General features: G+C 36.8%; 1 protein-coding gene across 4 annotated transcripts in view; it reads right to left on the bottom strand.

Moving 5' to 3' along the window:
- Positions 1-26,293, bottom strand: part of DLG2 (discs large MAGUK scaffold protein 2) — a 2,182,864-nt gene that overhangs the window by 1,471,912 nt on the left and 684,659 nt on the right. For 2 of the 4 annotated variants that reach the window (XM_054441573.1, XM_054441571.1), the window contains exon 1: positions 1,005-1,349. The exons of 1 other annotated variant lie outside the window; for it this stretch is intronic. In XM_054441573.1, coding sequence (XP_054297548.1) covers positions 1,005-1,046 — 42 coding nt within the window. In that variant the 5' untranslated portion in view covers positions 1,047-1,349. Of the gene's footprint in view, positions 1-1,004; positions 1,350-26,293 lie in introns of those variants that run through there. One more of the 4 variants, XM_054441572.2, reaches the window with a different exon arrangement.

Raw genomic sequence — 26,293 nt, forward strand, 5'->3', positions numbered from 1 at the left:
AGTTCTTTAATAAAACTTGGAAACACAGAAAATGAAACTTTAGTACCCAGACAAATTAAAACACTCCCCTAGTAAAATAAAAAGGGGAAACACTTTATATTGACTTTAAAAAAAAAAAAGATTCCTATTTTAGGTAGTCTTAACTGCCTCTTAATTATTTTTTCTCAAAGGCAATCACTTTCCTTTTGGACTTCCTTCTCCAAGAAATATAAGCTTAAAATGTTAACCAAGGATGTAATTCACTTAAATTATGCAACTGGAATTCCACAGCTGGTCTGGCCGGCTCAGTGCTGAATGAACACAGTGTCAGAAAACCTTCTCAATAATAATGCCCTGTTCGTGACAAGGGGTACATCTCCCAAACTTGGGCTCAACTTCAGAGGCTCATTAGCTACAGCAAGTGAATGTCAGTGGGGTGACAACAGCGGGACAGCAGCGCCCACGCAGCTGAAGCAACCAGCCCACCCAGAGCTGACGATTTGTATAATCAGTATCACCAATTCCCAGTGAAAATCATTTGTTGATATGCACAGGATGGTCAGGTATCCCACAGATCACATCTAATGCCATTACAGTCACCAGATTTAACCCCCCGGCTCTTAAACAATTCAGCTGCAAGAACACAGGAAGCTCACAGCACTTTTTAAAAGAAAGATTAAATCATAATTCAAAGCATGCTTTATAGCTTTTTACCTTCTCTGATTTCTTGGTTCTGGCCTACCTAAATAATTTTCATCTTTTCTTCCCCCCTCTCCACCCCCCAACTATGAGCGTGAACCTGAATTACAAACAGTTAAACCTGAAGGTCACTTCACAGCAGCGTTCCAACATGCTCCCCCAGCGAGGCTGCACGGCAACAATAAAACAAAGCCTTTGCAACCACCTGTAATAATCTGCCTGCTCAGCCAGCAATCCGAAAAGTCCTGAAGCTACACAAGGTAGACATTTTCTGCAGCTGGTTTAACATGTATATTGTGCCCAGTTGCCGGCTCGCCTCCTCTTACCTTCACGTTAGTCCGGAGTGCACAGTAACATGCAAAGAACATTGCAGTAAATAAGGAGCATATGGACCGGTATTCAGCTTCTCAGCACAGCGCAAGCCCCACACACACGATCCTGGGCATGTGCTACTAAAGAGCATCCGTTCCCTCTGTCAGTTTGAAAATGCATTGATCTCTGTTTTCTCTGACTACAAAACGACATGTCTTGAAGGCACTGAGTGAGAGCTCAAAATCTCTTCATTGGCTATATATAGCATTATGCCCAGTAATTTCAATTAGATGAGAATTCAGCGTCTGAAAGTTAAGACCTCAGTTGCTTTTCCTTCTAGCATTTTAAATCACTGGATTAAAAAAAAAAAAAAAAAAAAAAAAAAAAAAAGAAGGAGGGGGGAATGAGCTCACTCAGGAAGGAGGGGGGGGAAAGGTGAAGAATTGAAATTTAACCAATGAGTTACTTATATTTCTGGAGAGCCCCGGTGTTATCCTATTAAATACTTTACAATGGGATCGCATCAGGCAGACTGTAAAATGAAGAGGAAACCCTTTTCCCTTTGGAGGTTTAATATGAGCTCTGCACTATATTCCAGGCTATTCTGGTGCAGCACCCTGTTTGGCAAATACTACAAATCACTGCAAGCATGTCTCATTCTGCTTCTCCATGTGGAATAGGACCAGGATCAAAGGATCACTGTCACATAAAGTCCCCTAAAATGTGAACTGGGTTCCTCTGGGATGATATGTGGTTACAGGACTGAGAAGTACCACCTTCTCCTACTTCCCTGCCCTGTTACATCTTTTAGGGCTATCTAAAGTTGCCAGACTCCATAACAAAATGATGTGGCCAGTTTTCCAAAACTATGTTTTATTGGTAAATGACAATCAGTAATGAGATGAGATTGAAATGGAGACAGAAGATTTCAGGGGATAACATAACCTCAGATTCAGTAGCAACTGCTGCTGAATGTAAAATGTTCAGCAAGCTCCAGAAGGGAGAGAGCAAGAGAGAAAAATAAAAGCTTCTGCCCCTATAAATCCATAAGGAAAAAAAAATTAAAAACATCCGTCGGATCCTTCTGTCTGTTGTCATTCCTGTCAGGCACCGGATGCTGCAAATTAACTCAATTTTTACTTAATCAAAAGGACAAAGTACAATTTAGGGTGCTATACCCTTATTTCCAGCCTTGGGAAGCCCTGATTCTCAGCTAGAATTCTAAAGCTATCTGGCAAAATGCAAGCAGAAATGAACAGTTCTCACTGCAGCAAAAATAGTGGGAGGAAAAAAAAGTGGTTATGTCTTTGCCACGATGCTCCCCATCAGCTTCCAGCAACAGGGAAGATCAGCATAACTCACTAGAAAAAGCTGCAGTGACTTTTAGGATCTTTCTTTAATATGTTTTGCATAAGCCACCTCCCCTCTGGAGCCTGCAGTAGTGCTGAAGCACCATCAGAGTTACTGGGCATTTCTCCTGGGCAATGAGGTGAGGCAGCTTCAGGAGGAAGCAAGGTATTTCAGGGAGAGAAATTAAAGGAAGAAGAAAAGAAGGATTTTCTATTTCTCTCTTAATGACAAGCATTCAGAAAGTGTCGTCAGTTCTGACTAAATAGCTATTTTGGGCTGTCATTGTTTGTGCCTTTTTTTAGGAAGAAAAAGGCAGTCTTATCCTAAGCTGGAGATCCTTTGGCAATGTAAGGGAAGGCAGCCACTTATTTTGATTTCCAGTTCCGTCTGTCTTAGGAGCCTAGGTAATTACAAATTATAAGCACTTACAACACAACCAGTGACTTCCAGGACATTAAAAAATTGACATGGATGTCCAGCTCTCATCATTCCACAACTTTTTCTACGGACTTTAAATGCAAAACTGAGCATTTCAGTTAATAACACTTTCCCCTCCCAAGGTTATAGCAGGTCACATTTCCTGCAGCTCTTCCTAATAAATGAACCCAAATATAACAACTCAATGCCATGGAAAACATAGGAGAACTTAAAAATGCCTTTCTCCACTGCGGATTCAGAGGAACTTTTAAAAACCTACTTTATTCAACCTGTGAATAAGTACCGTTTTTTTTTCCATTAGAAGTTGGGAAAAGGAAATTTACATATTTTATTAATATTATTTTAGTAGTTGCTGGGATATTTGGATGGCCCAGGAGAGAAAGACCAAAAACAACCGGAAAATGTTATAAACCTCAGAACAGCTCGCAAGCAAGGATTAAATGAAACAAGTTACAGGTGAAGAAGTACATGTAGGTTTCCCTGTCAAGGCAATCAGGGAGGACTTCTAATAGGGCTTTAGATACCATTTTAATGTGTATACATTTTTTTAAAAAGGCCCTTTAGCCTTAAAAACTTCTTTAAAACACCTGAGTATACCTGTCTAGCCTACAAAATCCCAGGGCTATACCTGTAGATTTACTGCCTAATTTTCTTAAGTGTACTAGGATAGCCGACTTACTATTCTTATTTTATAGATGCAGGAAATGGGGCATTAACTACAATGGCAATGTCCTACTAAAGAATATTACATATTTTAAGGCAAGGAATTCAGCAGAACAGTATATCTGCAAGAAGAATAACATTTGCTATAGTAGAAGAAAGTTATAACTGCCTATGCATATTTTTGTAGGCAATAGAGTAAGTCTAGGCTTCCATTCTGCAAGTGAGTAGTCCTGCAAAATCACTTCCATGCCAGATTCCCATTTGTAAAATGGGGATAATATGTATCTCACAGTGTCCAACAAGAATATTAACGATGAACCCTGCCATCAAAATAAAGTCTGGAAGGATCAATGACTTAAGTATAAAAATTGAAACTGTAAACATATTAGAAGAAAACACAGATTTGGTTTGGCATAATATTGGAATAGAGGAGCCTGAAGCCATGCAAGAAAAGATAGACAACTGTGACTATATGAAAATATAAAACTTCTCCTTGGGTAAATTATACACAATGACAAACAACAAACTGGGAAACTATTTACAACACATTTCATGGGGAATTGTTTTAATATACAAAGAACTTTCATAAATCACTAAGAGAAAATATAAAACTGAATGAAGCAGTCAAAGAACATAAAGTAGCAATTCACAAAAAGACCCAAAACACATTTAAAATGCTCAACCTCATATTTAAGAAAAAACATAAAAGTTAGAAAAGGTTATTAAAATTGACACATCAAGTATTAATGGAGATGTGTTAATTGGTAAAAACTTTTTGGAAGGTAGTTTGGAATTATCTATCAAATATTTAAAAAGGCAAATTATGATTGATGTAGTGATTCAACTTTCAGGAATTTATCCCAGATATATGTGTGTATGTGTATGTGTATCTAAAATATCCATCAGTATGGAATTTATTTTTTAAAATTACAGTTTATTCATAACATAGGAATATAAGATATATATACATATTCTTATGTGGAAAGATGTCCAAGTTATATATAATATTATATGTAAAAATAAGTTTGCAAAAGAACTGATATTGTGTGAGGCTATTTGTATTTGTATATTTACATACACTTGTAGGTAGAGGTGTGGGGGGTGTGTGTGTGTCTGTGCATGTGTAAAATTTTAACAGTGTTGCTATTGGCTTAGGAAGGGATGCATGACAGTTTTCATTTTATACCTCTATACTATAGGAAAATCATTCACAATGAACAACTTATCCAACTAACCCCTGTCAGTAAATGAAAGAAATACAGATATAGGGAAGAAGGAAATACTAGAAACTGTGAGGGGATTTACCCCATTGTACTCCATGAGCCAAACTCAGGGAATGATTGTGAGAAGAGAAATAGGAATCTATCAATTTCTGGATTGATCTTAGATCTCAGTGTCTCTCTGAATGTGAACATCTCCCAGTAATGCATGTAATTCTAGTGTGTATGTATGTTTTTCTTAAAGCATGGCCCTTAAATACAAGCCAACTACCTTGATTCCCAAATGGAAAAAGTGACTATGAAGAAAATTGGACTAGTTGATTTTCACCTTATGCACTGAATTTAAACCTATCTACATATATTTGGCTTGTATTTTTAACAATGGGTATATAATACTTTAAAAATATATATACTTTATATATATATAAAGTATTATATATAATAGTTTAAAAAATACTTAAAAAATATAACCTGGATTATTAAAAAAAGTTTTCAATATTAAAGCAATATACAATTTGTTACAAATGTAATAACAGCAACACCCTCTTTTAATATGGACAAATAATTCATATTGCTAGACATCTTTTTCCTAATCTATAAAATAAGGAGACTGGACTATCTAGTTCTTATAGGTAGATAGAGTAGTTTTGTTAGGTGCCTTGCTTTTTGTTTTGTTTTCTTTAGATAGGACAAATTTGGTATGTTTATATGTTAAGGATTCTCTAGATTGTACTACAGGCCAATTAAGTCAGAATTTCTGAGGTTGGGAATCAGGAATCAGTATTTTATAGAGCTCCCCAAGTGATTCCAGTGTCCAGCTAGGATTGCGAATTACTGCCTTAGAGCAGGGGTCAGCAAACTGATTCTGTAAGTGGCCGGAAAATAAATATTTTAGGCTTGTAAGCCATACAATCTGTCACAACTACTCGATTTTAATGCTGTAGAGAGAAAGCAGCCTACATAAATATCTACTTAGACAGACATTACATAGTGTGTTCCAATAAAACTTTATTATTGACAAACATTAAAACTGAATTTCATATAATGTTCACATGTCAGAAAATACCATTATTACAATTTTTTTAACCATTTAAAAATGTACAACATTTCTTAGCTTGTAATTTGCCAACTTTTTTCTCTGAAGTCTAGAGCAGTAGTACTCAAAGTGCAGTCTTTGGGCTAGGTGCATCAGTGTATGTTAGGAATTTGTTAGAAATAGAAATTCTCCATACCCCAGATCTACTGAATCAAAAACACTAGGTATGTGGCTCAGGTATCTGTGTTAACAAGCCCTCCAGGTGATTTTCAAGTAAGCTAAGGTTTGAGAATCACTGCTCTGAAGAAAGAGAAGAAAATTGATGGCTTTGGCTCTCAGAAAAAATAGAAAGACATCAACTCCAGAGCACAGGTATAAAAATTAACTTTATAGAAGAGGAAAGTATAGAAAACAAACAGAAGGTAATTTCTGTTGTAAATGAGATAATTTTAGAGTGGAGGCTAAAGATTCTGAGATGGATGCCACTTGAGAAAGGAACTATATAATACCTGATAACTTAGAATCCTTTCTCTCTTAGAAACTCTTAACAGCTCTTGGGTCTTTGAGTCAAAAAAAACAAAAAACAAAAAACCAGACCTTGGTTTAAAGTCCTTTTCTTGCACTTGCCAGCTGTGTGACCTTGGGTAAGTTACATAACTTCTCTCTGCCACAGAGTATTCCTCTGTAAAATAAAGGTAACAAATCTATTTCATAGGGATGTTGTAAGAAGTCAAATATATAACTTGTGCACATTGCTGGTCCCATTACCTGGAACATGGTAAATGTAATAAGTGGTAGTTTTTAGTAAAAAGAGAACTGAATTGATAGAGGTAAAGGTAAAGGTAAAAATGTGCTATCATTCCTTTTGACTGGCTTCTTTTAAATACCTAGACGATTCTTTCAGGGGTTTGTAGATCATCTAGAACTTCCCTAGTATTTCCAGTCAGCCATAAAGAGGATTCTCAGAGAGTTTGGCAATCTCATTATAACCCCTGAATCAATTTACTATTATTGGAATTTCTTGCATCCTCCCTGGGATTTTCCTGAGATAATAATAACCAATTTACAAATTAAAAATCATTTCAGAGCTTCCAAAAATTTCCACAAAAGTATCCCTAAAGTCATAAGATAATGCATTTATACACCTGGAAGCATATAAAATATATAAAATTGGATGTCATTTTGTTTCATTTCTTATCTTAAAAATTGATATAAATTTAACAAGCCGAGAAGGCTATGCAATACTTAAATACTCTCTGATATATATGTATCACGTATCTCATATATATATATCACTGTGATTGATATATATATATATGATATCTCATATATATATATCACTGTGAATGCCTAGGGGTAGGGATATTCTTGCCTCAGCTCACAAGTAAAGATATATCCCATTTGATTTTTGATCCTCACATAAGCCCTGAAGATACTGTCATCATCCCCTGGTGTTCAGTGAGGAAAACTGACAGTGATTAAGCAAATTATTCAGATTTATACAGAAGCTAGAGGTGGAACTCCAATACTAGGTCTTTTAATTGTAAAGCCCAGAGGAAATTTCTCAAGATCCCAGTGCCTATACAGTGATTGATTAACTCTTTCACACAAAACAGTTCTTTTATATATAAATATGTTTAATATTCTACTCACAACCATGATAATAACAGATAATATAACGTACTTTTACATGGAATTTGAAAACTCAACATAACATATCATATAAAGAATTAAATTGAAAGTTGAAATTAAAATAAAGTATACTTCAATGGCAATACTCACGCAAAATTCCATCAATGGCATAATTAAATGGGCAGGTGCTTGCACCCACATATATAGACAGACACAAGTGTATTGAATTGGCTACACAAAGCTTAAAAGCAGCATTGCTATCAGTGACACAATATTCTGAACTGTTAAAAACTTTTGGTAAAGTTCTGAGTAAAACAAAGAACAATCTTCCCTTATATCAGAAGGGAATTTCTTATACAGAAATTGCGTTATTGAAAACTTCAGTGTATATCAACTTAATGCAAGAGATGCTTTGTGTTAAATACATAAAACGAAGTATGATTCCAGGCTCAGGAAATTTTATCAAGTATCTAATATAAATTAATGTCCAGTAAGATACTTAAAGAGGGTAGTACTGGCCTTAATGAGAACCACTTGAACGCACAGCCTGAGAGTAAATGTAGATTTAGGAATACATAGTTGCAAAGATTTTTTTAAATTCCTTACCACAATTACTCACCGCCCTGTACCAAGGAAGTTCTACATGTACTTTCAGAGTGTAAACAGCCTACTCTTCTGGATAAAGGAAAAATCTAAGAATGAGTGCCTCACAAGCAATCACAGATTCTAAATTAAAAGACTGAAAGGACAATGGAATGGACATATCTTAACCAATACAGAAAAAAAAGGCTTCAGGGAGTGACCATCTCAAAATCCTGTTACTCCTCAATGGTTGGATCAGAGGCTATCTTTTTATGAGATCAGCCCCCACAGAGTCTTTTTTCTGAGTGCCTTCAACATGTATTATTTGTATTGCCCAATTTAGTACCTGATTATACAGTGTCTTGTATTGTTCTCTTATCTCTCAAATAGTTCCCTTGAGCACATAGTATTGTTAATTATTCTTCATGAACTGATAGATTGATGAGCAGCTGGAAAAAAATTAATGAAAAACCTCAAAAAGGCTCCAACACTGCCTGATAATCCTACCCTGTTCTTTGAACAACCTCCTCCATCCTCTTTTGAAAGGCGATTTCAAACATTCTCCACTCTCCTCAAACCTCACACCTTCCTCCATCCTCATTCCACTTAGTAGATAGTTGCCTTCTACTAAGAAGAAAACAAAAACAAAACAAACAGAGAAAACAAAAGCCAACACACAAGTCCTCAACTTTTACCACAAAATAAAAGAAAAATCAGTGACTGTCCTTCCTTCTTCTGCTTCTCTCAGTGTATGTTCCCCTCTCATCAAGACTGGATCTTTCTCTCTTCTTCATCTTCCTTATGACAATTTAAATTCATGTGCAAGACTTTCCCATCTAAAAACAAATGCAAAACAATAACTACTTCCTCTAATCACAGTTCCATATCAAGCTACTCTCCTTCCTCATTCCTTGACAAACAACCTTTTTAGGAAAGCCAGCCCCTCACTCTCCATCCATTTCCTCATTTTCCACACTGACTCTGACTTCTTAACACACTGATTTATGTCCTGTCCCCAGCCCCTTAAAATTGGGCATCACAACCAATATGTCACTTATTTAACTTTCACTTCTCTATCTTCACCCTCACCCTCCACCCTTCTGGGCAGATTCCAAACAGCTGAGCTCCCCCTCCTCTTGAAACACCCTTACCCTTTGGCTTCTGACCTTAGTTTTCCCCACCACAACTTTTCAGTATTTCCTTTTAATTTTAAGTTCAGGGGTGCATGTTGAGGTTTGTTAATAGGCAAACTTGTGTCATGGGGGTTTCTTGTACAGATTATTTCATCACCCAGGTATTAAGCCTAATATCCGTTAGTTACTTTTCCTAATCCTCTCCCTCCTCCCACCCTTTACTTTCTGATATATAAAATTGAATGTCTTTGTGTCATTCCCCTCTATGTGTCCATGTTATCTCATCATCTAGCTCCCACTTGTAAGTGAGAGCATGCGGTATTTGCTTTTCTATTCCTGTGTTAGTTTGCTAAGGATAATGGCCTCCAGCTCCATCCATGTTCCTGCAAAGGACATACAATTGTTCGTTTTTATGGATGCATAGTATTTCATGTACCACATGAAGAAAACGTACCACATTTCTGCAATGAACATATGCAGCCATGTGTCTTTATAATAAAATGATTTATATTTCTTCGGGTATATAGCCAGTAATGGGATTGCTGGGTTAAATGGTACCTCTGTCTTGAGGTCTTTGAGGGAATGCCACACTGTCTTCCAATATGGTTGAATTAATTTACTACTTTACTCTCCTAGCAACAGTGTATGTGTTCCTTTTTATCCACAACCTTGCCAGCATATGTTATGTTTTGAATTTTTGATAATAACTATTCTCACCAGTGTGAGATGGTATCTCTTTGTGGTTTTGACTTGCATATCTCTAATAATCAGTCATGTTGAGCTTCTTTTCATGATTGCTGGCTGCATACATGTCTTCTTTTGAAAATCGTCTGTTCATGTCCTTGCCTACTTTTTAATGGGGCTGTTTGCTTTTTTCCTTGTAAATTTGTTTAAGTTCCTTATAGATGCTTATTATTAGACCTTTGTTGAATGAATACTTTGCAAAATTTTTCTCCCATTCTGTAGGTTGTCTGTTTACTCTGTTGACGGTTTCTTTTAATGTGCAGTAGGTCTTCAGTTTAATTCGTTCCCATTTGTGAATTTTGCTTTTGTTGCAATTGCTTTTGGCATCTTTATAATGAAATCTTTGCCCATGCCTATGTCCTGAATGGTACTGCCTAGGTTGTCTTCCAGGGTTTTTATAATTTTGGGTTTTACATTGAAGTATGTAATCCATCTTGAGTTAATTTTTGTATATGGTGTAAGGAACAAGGTCCAGCATCAATTTTATGCATATAACTAGCCAGTTAGCACCATTATTGACTGAATAAGGAATCCTTTCCCCATTGCTTGATTTGATTATTTTATGTTCCGGATACATGTGCAGAACATGCAGGTTAGTTACATAGGTACACGTGTACCATGGTGGTTTTTTGTACCTATTGACCTGTTCTCTACGTTCCCTCCCCTCACCCCCACCACGCAACAGGCTCTGGTGTGTGTTGTTCCCGTCCCTGTGCCCACCTGTTCTCATTGTTCAGCTCCCACTTATGAGTGAGAACATGCAGTGTTTGGTTTTCTGTTCCTGTGTTAGTTTGCTGGGGATGATGGCTTCCAGCTTCATCCATGTCCCTGGGAACCACATGATCTCATTCCTTTTTTATGGCTGCACAGTATTCCATGGTATATATGTACTACATTTTCTTTATCCGGTCTTTGATGGGCATTTGGGTTGGTTCTATGACTTTGCTATTATAAATAGTGCTGCGATAAACATACATGTGCATGTGTCTTTATAGTAGAATGATTTATATTCCTTTGGGTATGTACCCAGTAATGGGATTGCTAGGTCAAAATGTTATTTCTGGTTCTAGATCCTTGAGGAATCACCATACTGTCTTCCACAATGCTTGAACTAATTTACATTCCCACCAACAGTGTAAAAGCAGTCCTATTTCTCCACAGCCCCACCAGCATCTATTGTTTCTTGACTTTTTAATAATTGCCATTCTGACTGGAATGAGATGGTATCTCATCGTGGGTTTGATTTGCATTTCTCTATCAGTGATGTTGGGCTTTTTTATATATGTTTGTTGGCCACATAAATGTTTTTGTCAGCTTTGTTGAAAATCAGTAGGTGTTCAGTCTTATTTCTAGGTTCTATTCTGTTCTATTGGTCTGTATGTCTGTTTTGTACCAGTACCATCCTCTTTCGGTTACTGTAGCCCTGTAGTATATTTTTAAGTCAAATAGTGAGTTGCCTCCAGCTCTGCTCTTTTTGCTTAGGATTTCCTTGGCTTTTTGGGCTCTTTTTTAATTCCATATGAATTTTAAAACAGTTTTTGCTAGTTCTGTGAAGAATCTAAATGGTAGTTAATAAGAATAGCATTGAATCCATAAATCGCTTTGGGCAGTATGGCCATTTTAATGATATTAATTTTTCCTATCCATGAGCATAGAATATTTTTCCATTTGTGTCACCTCTGATTTTTTTGAGCAGTGGTTTGCAGTTCTCCTTGTACAGATCTTTCACCTCTCTAGTTAGCTGTATTCCTAGGTATTTTATTCTTTTGGTGGCAGTTGTGAATGGGAGTTCATTCATGATTTGGCTCTCAGCTTGAGTGTGGTTGTAGAACAGGAATGCCAGTGATTTTTGCGCATTCATGTTATATGCTGAGACTTTGCTGAAGTTGTTTATCTGCTCACAAAGCTTTTGGGCTGAGACTATGGGTTTTCTAGATATAAGATCATGTCATCTGCAAATAGAAATAATTTGACTTCTTCTCTTCCTATGTGGATGCACTTTATTTCCTTATCTTTCCTTATTGCCCTGGCAAGGACTTCTAGTACTATGTTGAACAAGAGTGATGAGAAAGGGCACCCTTTTATTGTGCCAGTTTTTACAGGGGAATGCTTTCAGCTTTTGCCCATTCAGTATGATGTTGGTTGTTGGTTTGTTCTACCTGGCTCTTATTATTTTGAGGTATGTTCCTTTAACATCTAGTTTATTGAGAGTTTAAGAATTTTTAACATGAATGGATGTTGAATTTTATTGAAATTCTCTTCCGCATCTATTTAGATAATCATGTGGTTTTTGTCTTTATTTCTGTTTATGTGATAAATCACATTTATTGATTTGTGTATGTTGAACCAACTTTGCGTCCCAGATATAAAGCCTACTTTATCATGGTGGATAAGCTTTTTGATGTGCTACTGGATTCAGTTTGCTAGTATTTTGTTGAGAATATTTGCATCAATGTTCATCAAGAATATTGGCCTGAAGTTTTCTTTTTTTAATGTTATTTTTGCTAGGTTTGGGTATCAGAATGATACGGGCCTCATAGAATGAGTTAGGGAGGAGTCCTGTCTCAATTTTTTGGAGTAGTTTCAGTAGGAGTGGTACCAGCTCTTCTTTGTACATCCTCTTTGTACATCTGTGAATCCGTATGGTCCTGGGCTTTTTTTTTTTTTTTTTTTTTGGTGGGTAGGCTATTTATTACTGTCTCAATTTCAGACCTCATTATTAGTCTGTTACAACCCTCAGGGAATATTATGAATACCTCTATGCACATAAACTAGAAAATCTAGAAGAAATGGATAAATTCCTGGAAACATACGCCAAGATTGAACCAGGAAGAAATTGAATCCCTTTTAGTATTTTTACTGTCTCTTCCTGCAGTACCAGACTTTTATATGTCCGAGTTCCTTAAGACTCAGACTTTGTTTCTCTTGTTTTTCCATTTTATATCTTTTCCTAGGTTTTCTTGTTAATTCCATTACATCTCATTATCACTTCTATGATGACAACTTCTAAGTCTTTTTCTAACCCACATCCATTCTCTGAGCTCCAGACCCATTTATCAAATTGTTTGCCTGTTACTGGAACTTCAAATTCATTATTGCCAAAACTAAACTGAATTTCTGCCTGAAACTTCCTCTTCCTCCTCTCTTTTTCCTATTTTAAGAAATGGCACTTCATTTATTCTGTTACCTAAATCAGAAATCTAGAAGTCACCTCTAACAATCTCTTTCCCTGTACTTCCAATAGTCAGTAAATTATCAAGTCCTACTAATTTTCTTAGATATTTCCAGAATGTGTAATGTTTTCACCAGATTCACAGTAATTATCCATATTCTTGAGTGGTTATTGCAGAAATCACCTAAATGTTTTCCTTACATATATTCTTGACCCCTCTAATCCACTTTTGACCTAGATCTATGAAAGAGATCTTTTCTAGACATAAATATGAATCATATCATTCTCTGTTGCTCACAAGTTTGCTAGCTTCTCAGTACTGTTTAAATACAGTCCCAGATATTTAACAGGATCCTCAAGGTCCTGCATGGTATAAACCCAGCCTGATTTAGAATCAGGTATCACTTCATATTCTATGATCCAGCCACATTGAACTTGTTTTGATTCCTCTAAAGTACTATGCCGTCTTCAACACAGGACCCTCCTACCTGCTTTTCCATAGGTCTGGAACAGTGGCTGTCAACCAGGAGTAATCTCCCCCACTCTCTAGAAGACATTTGGCAATGTCTGGACACACTTTTGGTTATTATAACTGGGGAAGAGTGTTATTGGCATCTAATGGGTAGAGATCAGCAACAATGTTGATCCTCTGCAATGCATAGGAGAGCATATCATGACAAAGAAGTATCCAGCCCAAAACGTCAGGAATGCTGAGATTAGAAAACTCTAATCTAGAAAGATTTCCCTTCTATCTGTACCCCACATGACCCTGCATCTAGCCAAAACATATTTAAATATCCTGTGTCAGCTTAAGTGGCCTATCTTCAGAGTAAAACCTCCCTAACTCTTGTCTATAGGTCAGGTCTACCTCCTATTTATGCTTATAATATTTTTCTTTACTTTTTTAGCCCTTACTAAAATTTAAAACTAGTTACTTATTCAGTTAATGTTTGGCTTCCATGCCAGATTTTAAGCTCTGTGAGGTTAGGAAATACATTTAATGCAATATCCTTATCATCTGGCTAGATACTCAACATTCTTATTAAAAAGTAAATTAACGGATGAATGAATGAAGCTGCTGCCTAGAAAGAAGAATGTTAGGCCTACAATACTGTATAAGTGATCCTAGCTTTGGCATTAACTAGATATATCTCTGAACAAGTCCTTTAACCTTTCATTTGGCCTCATTTTAAGTTATATGAACTTTTACTATAATGACTTTTATGAGGATTAAATATTTTGATAATTCTAAAGTATTTTGTAGTCTTATAAAAAGTATAGGTTAGCATAAAAATTGGTACAACTACATGGAAGGGATTTACATGAAACAAAAGCCTTAAACACATATTTTTACTTAAATATTTCACTGATAAAAATTTATGAAAAAATTACTAAGCAAAAATATAGCTATTTATTATCTATAAAAATATAGATAATAATTTTATCATTAGTTAAATAAATAAATGAACTATAGTGAATACTTTAAATATAATGTATATTTGATAAGGAAGATATGTATGCAATATAATACAATTCTATATATGTATTTTATACACATGTATACACATGTACACTAAAAAAATCTAAATATCAAAATACTGGCAGTAGTTATCTTAAAACTACAGGATTATGCAAGTTTTAATTGTCTTTTTCTGTTTCAGGACTTTCCTAACTTTTCTACAATGAGCATGGCTTTTGAAATTTAAAAAAAGTAAGAAATAAGTGCGGAAAAGCACTTCTTACGCTATGAAGGGACTGTAAGGAGTTGCTATGTTATAAAGAATAAGATATAACCCTTACCTTTGAGAGGTTTTCAAATGAATTATAAAAATAAAATACGGGCCGTGCATGGTGGCTCACGCCTGTAATCCCAGTACTTTGGGAGGCCGAGGCAGCTGGATCACTTGAGGTCAGGGGTTTGAGACCAGCCTGGCCAACATGGTAAAACCACGTCTATACTAAAACACAAAAATTAGCCAGGTGTGGTGGCAGGCACCTGTAATTCCAGCTATTCAGGAGGCTAAGGCAGGAGAATTGCTTGAACCCAGGAGGCAGAGTTTACAGTGAGCCGAGATCATGCCATTGCACTCCAGTCTGGGCAACAGAGCTAAACTCCCTCTCTAAATCAATCAATCCAATCAATACCTATCTAGATAACTGTTAGATAAGAAAAAAAGTTAAGAACATTTTCCATCATAATCATTTAATGAGCACTTACTACATCCCAGGCTTTCCATGCATTAATTTATGAAATCTATAAAACAACCACATTAGTTAGGTTTTATCATATTCATTTAATAGATGAAGAAATTGAGGCCACTGGGGTTAAACAAACTGCTAGGTCATACTAGACCAAAAAAAAAAAAAAAAATCAAATTCAAACTAAAGTCTCACTGACTTCAAAACTTCTGTTCTTTTCAGTAGGTACTTATAAAAGATAGACAAGTCAATTGGGAGTCCAGAGAAAGGGTGGTTACTTGACAGTGAGAGGGCAAAGGAAGCGTATATAGAGGAGTTAACAGTTTAGCTAACTCTGGAGGATGAGTAGGATTTTAATAACTGAAGATGGAGGAGAGGACATGAGGAAAGGCACTTCTTACCAAGGGACACTTGAACAAAAGTGAGAGGTAAATGGATAGTTCATGAAATTTTGGGGGAAGTTTGTAGGCAGATTGGTTAGAAATGAATTAAATACAGGAATTTTGTTTAATCAGTAAAGGGAATTGAAATTTGATAGGACTTTAGAGATCAACAGAAAGTGGGGTTAGAATACTAGAAAATCTATAATATTTTGACATACTAGAAATATAAGACTAGTCTTAAAAGTACAGCATATGATGGCACATTGCACTGTCTGTGTTTTCAAAAACAGAGAAACTTAGAGGTAGGAGGGGCCTTGGAGAGCATTGGAGAAAACTCTGGCCCAGAATAGAGAAATTGTTGTCAAAAGTCATAAAACTAGACTAGAATCCAGTTCAGCTCAGTCCTCATTCTGGTGTCAGTTCCTAGAAAAGGAACCATGAAATATTGTGTGGCTTTTTAACAGTTCTGTGAGGTTTGTATTATAATAACTATTTCATACCAGCAGTCACTGGAGCTCAGAGAAATTAAGTAACTTCTACAAAGTTATGGAACCAAATCTCATCTCACCCAGAACTAATGACCTTCTTATGAATGGAGATATTGCCTTATTCTGCTATTATGTCCCCATAGCATCTTCCACAGGGTTCTTAGATACCCAACAAAAATCAATAAAATATCAGCCATTATTCATTACCCTTGATAAGGATCATACATATTGATTTCATGGATAGAGAATACTAGGTGACTAAAGCAGGAAAAATAATTGAGAAAATCATAAATTATGAATTTAATTACATATAAATTTTAAACATAGCTTACTTTTGTTAAGAGTTTTGCCTTGATTATAGATCACTAGCTGCCACTAAAAAAGTAAACTGTTTAGATTTGGAAGTCTTATATTTCACACTAAAGAAATTCTGCCAACAGATCCCTATGGGAAATGTTTCTTTCTTGTAAAGCATACAGATTTACTTAAATCCTTAAATAATTAGACTTCAGAACCAGAATGCAATTAGAATTAAAATTCATAAATGTGTTGTCTTTTTCCATTGGCAAAATGCATATGGAACAATCCAGAGCTGGCCACATCTGCATACGCTACCTCCCCCAAAGCCAGCAACCATGCTTTCTAATTTTGGCCAGGGGTGTCTAACTGTGAGTACACAGGAAATGAGAGCAATAAGGTTATTAGGGGAAATGCTTCATCTTATATAAGAACATTTGATTATGGGAAATTTATCTAAAATATAGATAAATTATAAACATAGATAAATATAACCCTTTGTGTGCACGTTTGCATTTCTTGAAGTACTCCCAAAATAAAATTAAGCATATTCAAAATTATAGTTGGATGGAAACTTTGTAGACAAACGGCTAAAATTTCCTTTAAGTGTTCAAAAGGAGATAAATTAGAAAGATAAATACATAAGATAAAACAATATGATTATCTCCAAATAATACAAATTTAATGATTACTTATTAAAAACACAAAATTACATGAGAAGTGACCTTATACAACTTTGACTAAGTGTCCTTATAACTCTCCAAAGATATTATAACAAGTATACAACTCAATTTGAGAGCCTGACTATACAAAAAAAATGGCCAGACCATTTAGAACAACAGATCTTAAAAATAAACATTTATTTTTAATTTTTATGGGTACTTAGTAGGTATATCAATTTATAGGATATAAGATACCTTATAGAGGCATACATTGCATAATAATTACATCAGAGTAAATAGGGTATCTATCACCTCAAGGATTTATCATTTCTTTGTGTTATAAACATTCCAATTTTACTCTTTTAGTTATTTTGAAATGTATAATAAATTTCTGTTGACTGCAGTAATCCCATTGTGTTATCAAATACTAGATCTTATTCATTTTATCTAACTATATTTTTGTACCCATTAACCATTCCCATTTCCACCATCACCCTTCCTACCACTACCCTTCCTAGCCTCTGGTAACCAGAGGCTAGGAACCCTGTACTATGTACTATGTACTATGTACAAGGTTACTATTTGTACTACATACAAATGTACTATGTACTCATTTGTAACCCACAAATGAGTAAGAACATGTGAAGTTTGTCTTTCTGTGCTTGGCTTATTCCACTGAACATAATGTCCTCCAGTCCTATCCATGGTATTGCAAGTGACAGTATCTCATTCTTTTTTAGTGGATGAATAGTATTCCATTGTGTATATGTAAAACATTTTATTTATCCATTTGTCTATTGATGGACATTTAAATTGCTTCCAAATCTTGGCTATTGTGAATAGTGCTACAGTAAACATGGGAATGCAGATATCTCATTGTTACACTGATTTCCCTTCTTTTGGGTATATACCTGTCGGTGTGTTTGCTGGGTCATATGGTAGTTCTGTTTTTAGCTTTCTGAGGATCCTGCAGACTTTTCTCCACAGTGGCTGTACTAACATATATTTCTGCCAACAGTACACAGGGTTCCCTTTTCTTCACATCCTTGCCAGCATTCATTATTGCCTAGTTTTTGGATAAAAGCCACTTTTACTGGGGTGAGATGATATCACACATTTTAGTTGTGATTTGCATTTTTTTAAATGGACTCTTGCTCTGTCTCCCAGGCTGGAATGCAGTTGCACAATCTCAGCTCACTGCAACCCCTGCCTCCTGGGTTCAAGCGATTCTCTTGCCTCAGCATCCTGAGTAGCTGGGACTACAGGCATGTGCCACCACACCTGGCTAATCTTTTTGTATTTTTAGTAGAGACAGGGTTTCATCATGTTGGCCAGGCTAGTCTTGAACTCCTGACCTCAGGTGATCCACCTGCCTAGGTCTCCCAAAGTGCTGGGATTACAGGCATGAGCCATGCCAGCCATGATTTACACTTCTTTGACGAGCAATGATGTTGAGCACCTTTTCAAATACCTGTTTGCCATTTGTGTGTCTTCTTTTGAGAAATGTGTATTCAGATCTTTTGCCCATTTTTCAATTGAATTCTTACATTTCTTTCCTATTGAGTTATTTGAGCTATTGAGTATATATTCTGTCTCTTAATCCCTTGTCAAAGGGTAGTTTGCAAACATATTATCCCATTCTGTGGGTTTTCTCTTCAGTTTGTTGATTGTTTCTTTGCTGTGCAGAAGCTTTGTAACTTGATGTGGTCCTATTTTACATTTTTACCTTGGTTGCCTATGCTTTTGAGATATTACTCAAAAAATTTTTGCCCAGACCAATGTCCTAGAGAGTTTCCTCAATGTTTTCTTTCAATAGTTTCATATTTTCTGGAATCAGGTTGAAGTCTTTCATCCATTTTGATTTGCCTTTTGTATATAGTAAGAGATAGCATCTAGTTACATTCTTCTTTAGATGGATATTCAGTTTTCCCAGGACTATTTATTAAAGAGACTGTCCTTTCCCCAATGTATGTTCTTGGTGGCTTTGTCGAGAATGAGTTCACTGTAGGTGTATGAATTTATTTCTGGGTTCTCTATTATGTTCCATTGGTCTATGTGTCTGTTTTTATGCCAGTAATATGCTGTTTTTGTTACTATAGCTCTGTAGTATAATTTGAAGTCAGGCAATGTGACTCCTCCAGTTTTGTTCTTTTTCTCAGAATTGCTTTAAATATTCTGTATCTTTTGTGGTTTCACATAAAATTTTTAAGATTGTTTTAGCTATTTCTGTGATAATGTCATTGGTATTTTGATAGGGATTTCACTGAATGTGTAGATTGCTTTGGGTAGTATGGATTAATTAATAGATTAACAATATTGATTCTTCTAATCCATGAACATGGAATATCTTTCGATGTTTTTGTGTCCTCTTCAGTTTCTTTCTTCAGTGTTTTGTAGTTTTCATTGTAGAGCTCATTCACTACTTTATTCCTATGTCTATAATTTTATATATAGCTATTATAACAAGATTATTTCTTTGATTTCTTTTTCCGATTATTCACGGTTGGCATGCAGAAATGCTACTGATTTTTACATGTTGATTTTGTATTCTGCCACTTTACTGAATTTGTTTACAAGTTCTGATAGTTTTTTGGTAAAGTCTTTAGGTTTTTCCAGTTGTAAGATCATATCGTCTGCAAACAAGTATAATTTGACTCATTTCTTTACAGTGTGGATGGTCTTTATTTCTTTCTCTTGTCTGATTATTCTAACTAGGATTTCCGGTACTATGCTGAATAGCAGTTTTGAAAGTGGGCATCCTTGTCATGTTCCAAAATCTTAGAGGAAAGGCTTTCAGTTTTTTCCCACTCATCATGATACTAGTTGTGGGTCTGTCATATATGTCTTTTATTACATTGAGGTATGTTCCTTCTATACTCAGGTTTTTGAGGGTTTCTATCATGAAGATAAGTTAAATTTATCAAATCTTTTTTCAGCATCAATTAAAAGGATCATATGGTTTTTATCCTTCATTCAATTGATATGATGTATCACACTGATTGATTTGCATATATTGAAGCATCCTTGTATCCCTGAGATAAATCCCCCTTGATCACAACGAGTGATCTTTTTAATGTGTTGTTGAATTCAGTTTTCTAGTATTCTGTTGAGAATTTTTACATCAATATTAATTAGAAATATTAGCCTGTAGTTCTCTTTCTTTCTTTCTTTCTTTTTTTTTTTTTTTTGATGTGTCTTTTTCTGGTGTTGACATAAGGATAATACTGGCCTCACAGAATGCATTTGAAAAGATTCCCTCCTCTTCTCTTTTTCAGAATAGTTTCAATAAGACTGATATTAGTTCTTCTTCAAATGTCTGGTAAAAATTTAGCAGTGAAGACATCAGGTCCTCGGCTTTTCCTTGCTGGGAGACTTTTTATTATGGCTACCATCTCATTACTTGTTATTGGTCTGTTCAGGTTTTAGATTTCTCCATGGTTCAATCTGGATAGGTTGTATCTGTCTAGGAATTTTTGCATTTCCTCCAGATTTTCCAATGTACTTGCATATAGCTGCTCATAGTAGTCTCCAATGAGCTTTTGAACTTCTGTGGTATCAGTTGTAATGTCTCCTTTTTCATTTCTGATTTTATTTAATTGAATCTTTTTTTCTTAGTTGGTCTGGCTAGAGGTTTGTCACTTGTATCTTTTGAAAACTAACTTCTTATTTTGTTTATCTATTGTATTTTTGTTTCAATTTCATCTATTTCTGGTCTGATCTTTATTTTATTTTACTAATTTGGGGTTTGGTTTGCTCTTGCTTTTCTTGTTCTTTAAGATGAATCACTGGTTGTTTATCTGAAGTTTTTCTACTTGTTTAATGTAAGAGTTATTGCTATAAACATTCCTTTTAGTATTGCCTTCAGTGTGTTCCATAGATATTGGTATATTCCGTCTCCATTTTTATTTTTTAAGAGATTTAGCATTTCCTTCTTAGTTTCTTCATTGACACAGTAGACACATTCAGGAGCATATTGTTTAATTTCCATGTGTTTGCATATTTAATACTTCCCAAAGTTCCTCTTATTGATTTTTAGTTTTATCCCATTGTGGACAGGGAAGATATTTTAAATTATTACAATTTTTTAAAATTTTTTAAGTCTTGTTTTGTGGCCCAAGATATGGGCAATTCTTAAGAATGACCCAAGTGCTAAGGTGAAGAACACGTACTCTGCAGCCAATGGGGGAACTGTGCTGTAAACGTGTATTAGGTCCATTTGGTCTGTGGTGCAGAGTGAGTCTGATTTTTTTTTTATTTTCTGTTTGGATGATCTGTTTAATGCTGAAAGTGGGGTGTTGAGGTCTCCAGCTATTATTATATTGAGATTTTTCCCTCTCTTTGGCTTTAATAATATTTGCTTTATATATCTGGTTGCTCCACTGTTAGGTGCACATATATTAACAATTACTATATCCTCTTGCTGACTTGACCCCTTATCATTATATAATGACCTTCTTTGTCTCTTTATATAGTTTTTGTCTTCAAAACCATTTTGTCTGATACAAGTATAGTGACTCCTGCTCCTTTTTGGTCTCCATTTACATTAAATATCTTTCTCCATCTTTTTCTTTCAATCCATGTGTGTTTTATAGGGGAAACATGTTTCCTGTAGGCCACAGATTTTTGGGTCGTGTGTGTGTGTGTGTGTGTGTGTGTATGCATCTGTTCAGCTACTCTTTGTCTTTTAATTGAAGAGTTTTGTCCACTTACATTCAACATTCTTAGTGATAAGTGAAGGCTTCTTCCTGTCAATTTGTTATTTGTTTTTTGGTTGTTTTGTAGTCATCCTTTCCTTCCTGCCTTCCTGCCTGCCTGCCTGCCTTGCCTACCTTCCTGCCTGCCTTCCTGCCTTCCTGCATTCCTGCATCTCTTCCTCCCTTCCTCTCTTCCTCCCTTCCTTCCTGTATTCCATTTAGTGAAGGTGATTTTCTCTGCTGGTATGTTTTAATTTCTTTCTTTTATATTTTGTGTATCTGTTGTAGGTTTTTTGATTTGAGGTTACTAATGAGGTTTGCAAATAATGCCTTGTAACATGTTATTTTCAACTGATGACAACACAATTGCAAAAACAAGCAGATGAGCAAAAAGTAAACTAATGAAAACTCAACACTTTAACTTCATCCCCCTGATTTTTAACTTTTTATTGTTTCTATTTATATCATATTATACTTTCTATGTCTCCAAAAGTTGTTGTAGTTATCATTTTTGATAGCTTTGTCCTTTAGTATTTCTACTTATGATATGAATAGTTTGTATACCATAATTACAGTATTATAATATTCTATACTTGTCTGTGTGCTTACTATTACCAGTGAGTTTTGTACCTTCAGATGATTTCTTATTGATCATTAATGTCCTTTTCTTTCAGGCTAAAGAACTCTCTTTAGCATTTCTTAGAGGACAAATCTATTGTATATGAAATCCCTCACCTTTTGTTCGTTTGGGAAAGTCTTTATTTCTCCTTCATGTTTGAAGGATACTTTCACTGTATATATTATTCTAGGATAAAAAGCTTTGTAAATATGTCATGCCTTTCTCCCAGCCTGTAAAGATTCTACCAAGAAATTTGCTGCCAGATGTATTGAAGCTCCTTTGTATGTTATTTGTTTCTTTTCTTTTGCTGCTTTTAGGATCCTTTCTTTATCCTTGACCTTTGGGAGTTTGATTATTAAATGTTGTGCAGTAGTCTTCTTTGAGTTAAATTGGCTTGGTGTTCTACAACCTTCTTAGACTTAAGTATTGATATCTTTCTCCACATTTGGGAAGTTCTCTGTTACTATGCCTTCAAATAAACTTTCTACCCCAAACTCTCCATCTACTTCCTCTTTAAGACCAGTAACTCTTATATTTGGCCTTTTGAGGCTATTTTCTAGATCTTGTAAGTTTGCTTCATTATTTTTTGTTTTTCTTTTGTCTCCTCTGGCCATATATTTTCAAATTGCCTGTCTTCAAGCTCACTAATTTTTTCTTCTGCTTGATCAGTTCCGCTGTTGAGAGACTTTTATGCATTGTTCAATATATCAATTGAATTTTTCAGCTCCAGAATTTATGCTCAACTGTTTTTAATTATTTCAGTCTCTGTTAATTTTTTTTTTTTTTTTTTTTTTTTTTTTTTGGGGGACAGAGTCTCACTCTGTTGTCCAGGCTGGAGTGCAGTGGCATTATCTCCGCTCACCGCAACCTCTACCTCCCCGGTTCAAGTGATTCTCCTTCCTCAGCCTCCTGAGTAGCTGGGACTACAGGCATATGCCACCATGCCCGGCTAATTTTTTTTATTTTTAGTAGAGATGGGGTTTCACCATGTTAGCCAGGATGGTCTTATCTCCTGACCTCATGATCTGCCCACCTCGCCTCCCAAAGTGCTGGGATTACTGGCGTGAGCCACCACGCCCGATCTTGTTAGGTTTATCTGGAAGGATCCTGAATTCCTTTTGTGTTCCTTTGAGTTTCATTGAGCTTCCTCAAAACAGCTATTTTGAATTCTTTGTCTGAAAGGTCACGTATCTCTGTCACTGTGGGATTAGTCTCTGCTACCTGATTTAGTTTATTTGGTGAGGTCATGTTTTCATAGATGGTATTAATTCTAGTGGATGTTGGTTAATGTCTGGACATTGAAGAGTTAGGTATTTATTATAGTCTTTACAGCCTGGTCTTATTTGTACACATCCTTCTTGGGAAGGTTTTCCAATCCAAGTATTCAAAGGTAACTGACTATTGTGATCTAAGCATTTGGTCACTGCAGCCGCATCTGCATTAGGTGACACCCCAACCCCAAGCCCAAGAATGCTGTGAGTCTTGCAGACCTGTAGAGGTACCACCATGGTATTCTTGAGTGAGATCCAGAATTTCTGAGATTACCAAGTAGAAACTCCTGTTCTCTTCCCTTACTTTCCCCCAAACAAACAAACCCTCTCTCTCTCTGTGTTGAGCTGCCTGGAGCTATGGAGGGATGACATAAAAACCCTCTGGCTACCACCACTGGGACTGTGCTGGGTCAGACCTGAAGCCACCATGGCACTGGGTCTCGCCCAAGACCCATGTCAATCACTGACTGGTTACCACCAATGTTCCCTCAAGGCCCAAGTGCTTTACCTGCCACAGACAGAAGTCCAGCTAGGCTTATAGCCTTTTCTTTAGGGCAGCAAGCTTCCCCCAGCCTGCCAGCCCAGGACACGTCCAGAAACGCCATCTGTTAACTTTGCTGCCTGTGGTTGAGAAAGAGGAAACACAAGTGCTTCTTGGCCACCCTTGCTGACGTATCACTAGGTAATGTGCATCCCACGTCCACTGGGATCCAGGATCTAGGTCATGTGCATCCGACATCTACTGGGATCCAGGATCTGGATTTTGGAACCTGAAGAAGCCACTTGGTGCTCTATTCAACTGCAGCTGAGCTGGTACCTAAGCCACAAGACAAAGCCCTTCTCACTTTTCCCTCTTCTCTCCTCAAGCAGAAGGAGCTTCGCCCTGTGGCTGCGAGTGTCTCACTCAGGCCCATGGCAAGTACTGTCTGGCTACTTCCAATGTTCACTCAAGGCCGGAGGGCTCTTCAGTCAGCTTGTGGTGAATGCTGACAGCCCTGTGCCTCTTCATTAAGGGCAGTATCCTCCCTTTGGCCCAGGATGGGCCCAAACATTTCATCCAAGAACCAAAGTCTAGAATCAGAAACCCCAGGGGTCCACTTAGTGCTCTACTTCACTGTGGCCAAGCTGGTACCCAAGCTGCAAGGCAAAGTTCTCTTTATTCTTCCCTTTCCTTTCCTAAAACAGAAGGAATCCCTTCTCCATGGCCACCACAGCTGGGGATGCTCTGGGTCACACCTGAAGCCAGCCCAGCAATGAGTCTCACCCAAGGCCCATGACACATCTGGCTACAACTGATGCTTATTCAAGGCTCAAGGGCTCATTAGTCAGCAGGTGTTGAATTCTGCCAGGACTGTGTTATTCCCTTCAAAGCAGCAGGTTCCCTTATGGCCCAGGATGTGTCCAGAAATCTCTTTCAGGAGCTAGATCCTGAAATGGGGGCTTCAGGACTCTGCCTAGTGCCCTATTATACAGTTGTGGAGCTGGTATCCAACTTACAAGACAAAGTCCTCTTTACTCTCCCTTCTCCTCTCCTCAAGCAGAAGGAAGGAGCAACTATAGAGCTGTTAGCTATGCTGTCTGTGGTTGAGAGAGAGGAAACACAAGTGCTTCCTTGGCCACCCTAGCTGGTGTATCACTAGGTCATGTGCATCCCACGTCCACTGGCTCCAAGCTCAGCCCAGCACCAGGACTTACCAAGGAATTGCAGTTATTGTGGCCTTGACTGCCTTTCAAATTTATGTAGAGCCCCAGAGCCCTTTAGCATGCAATGGTGGTGCTAGCCGGAACTCAGGTTCTGGCTGCTGGGATGAATGATTCCCCTCTGGCTAGGGCTGGTCTAAATTCTCCTTATAAGAGTGCCAGCCAATTTTTGCTCTGTGTTGCTTTCCATTGTTATAGGACAGCACTGATTTCCAATGCCAAGTCCAGCCATCACTTTGCTCTCCCTCTCCCAAGCACACAGATTCTATGTGCCATGCAGCCAGTCGCTGCCACTGCCAGGGGATGGGCCAGGGATGATGTTGGCAATTCAAGATGTCTTTGCTTCCTTCTTTAGTGCCTCCTTCCCTGATATGATTTAAAAACCAGGTACTGTAATTGCTCACCTGATTTTTGGTTCTTATGAGGGTGCATTCTTGTGTGGATAGATGATCAATGTGTTGTTCCTTCTGGCAGGGGTAGGGAGCGATCACTGGAGGGTTCTATTTGGCCATCTTGCACCACTGCCTCTTTCCAATAGATCTTTGACCCACAGTCTCTGCAGTAACTGGCTCAAAATGGTGATGACTTGGTCAATGACTGCCAGCTTCCCTAATTTTTGCTCATAGTACTAACATAGAACCAGAGAAAAACAAATATTATCTGCAAACTAATCACATAGGATGTCCCACTTATAGTTAGGCTGCCTCCAAATTCCTCCATGCCAACAACCTCCAATCTGAACAGACTAGAAGCCTTCCCCCACCACACCCCTTGCTATGATGCTTTCCTACACCCTTACCCACTTTTGAGTCCGCCAAATCCAAGTGATGGTGGCTGACTCCTTTGCTATATAGAAATTTCTGAATAAATAGCCTCTGCTTATTCATATTTGAGTGGTCTTCATTTACTTCCACAAATATTTGCAGAAAGTGGAGATTAATTTTATTTAGGATAAGCATTATTCTCAATTTACCAGGGTTAGTTCTGGGTTTTGCCCATTCTCTCAGTGTAATTAACAG

This window comes from Pongo pygmaeus, chromosome 9, assembly GCF_028885625.2.
Source record: "Pongo pygmaeus isolate AG05252 chromosome 9, NHGRI_mPonPyg2-v2.0_pri, whole genome shotgun sequence".
NCBI lineage: Eukaryota > Metazoa > Chordata > Mammalia > Primates > Hominidae > Pongo > Pongo pygmaeus.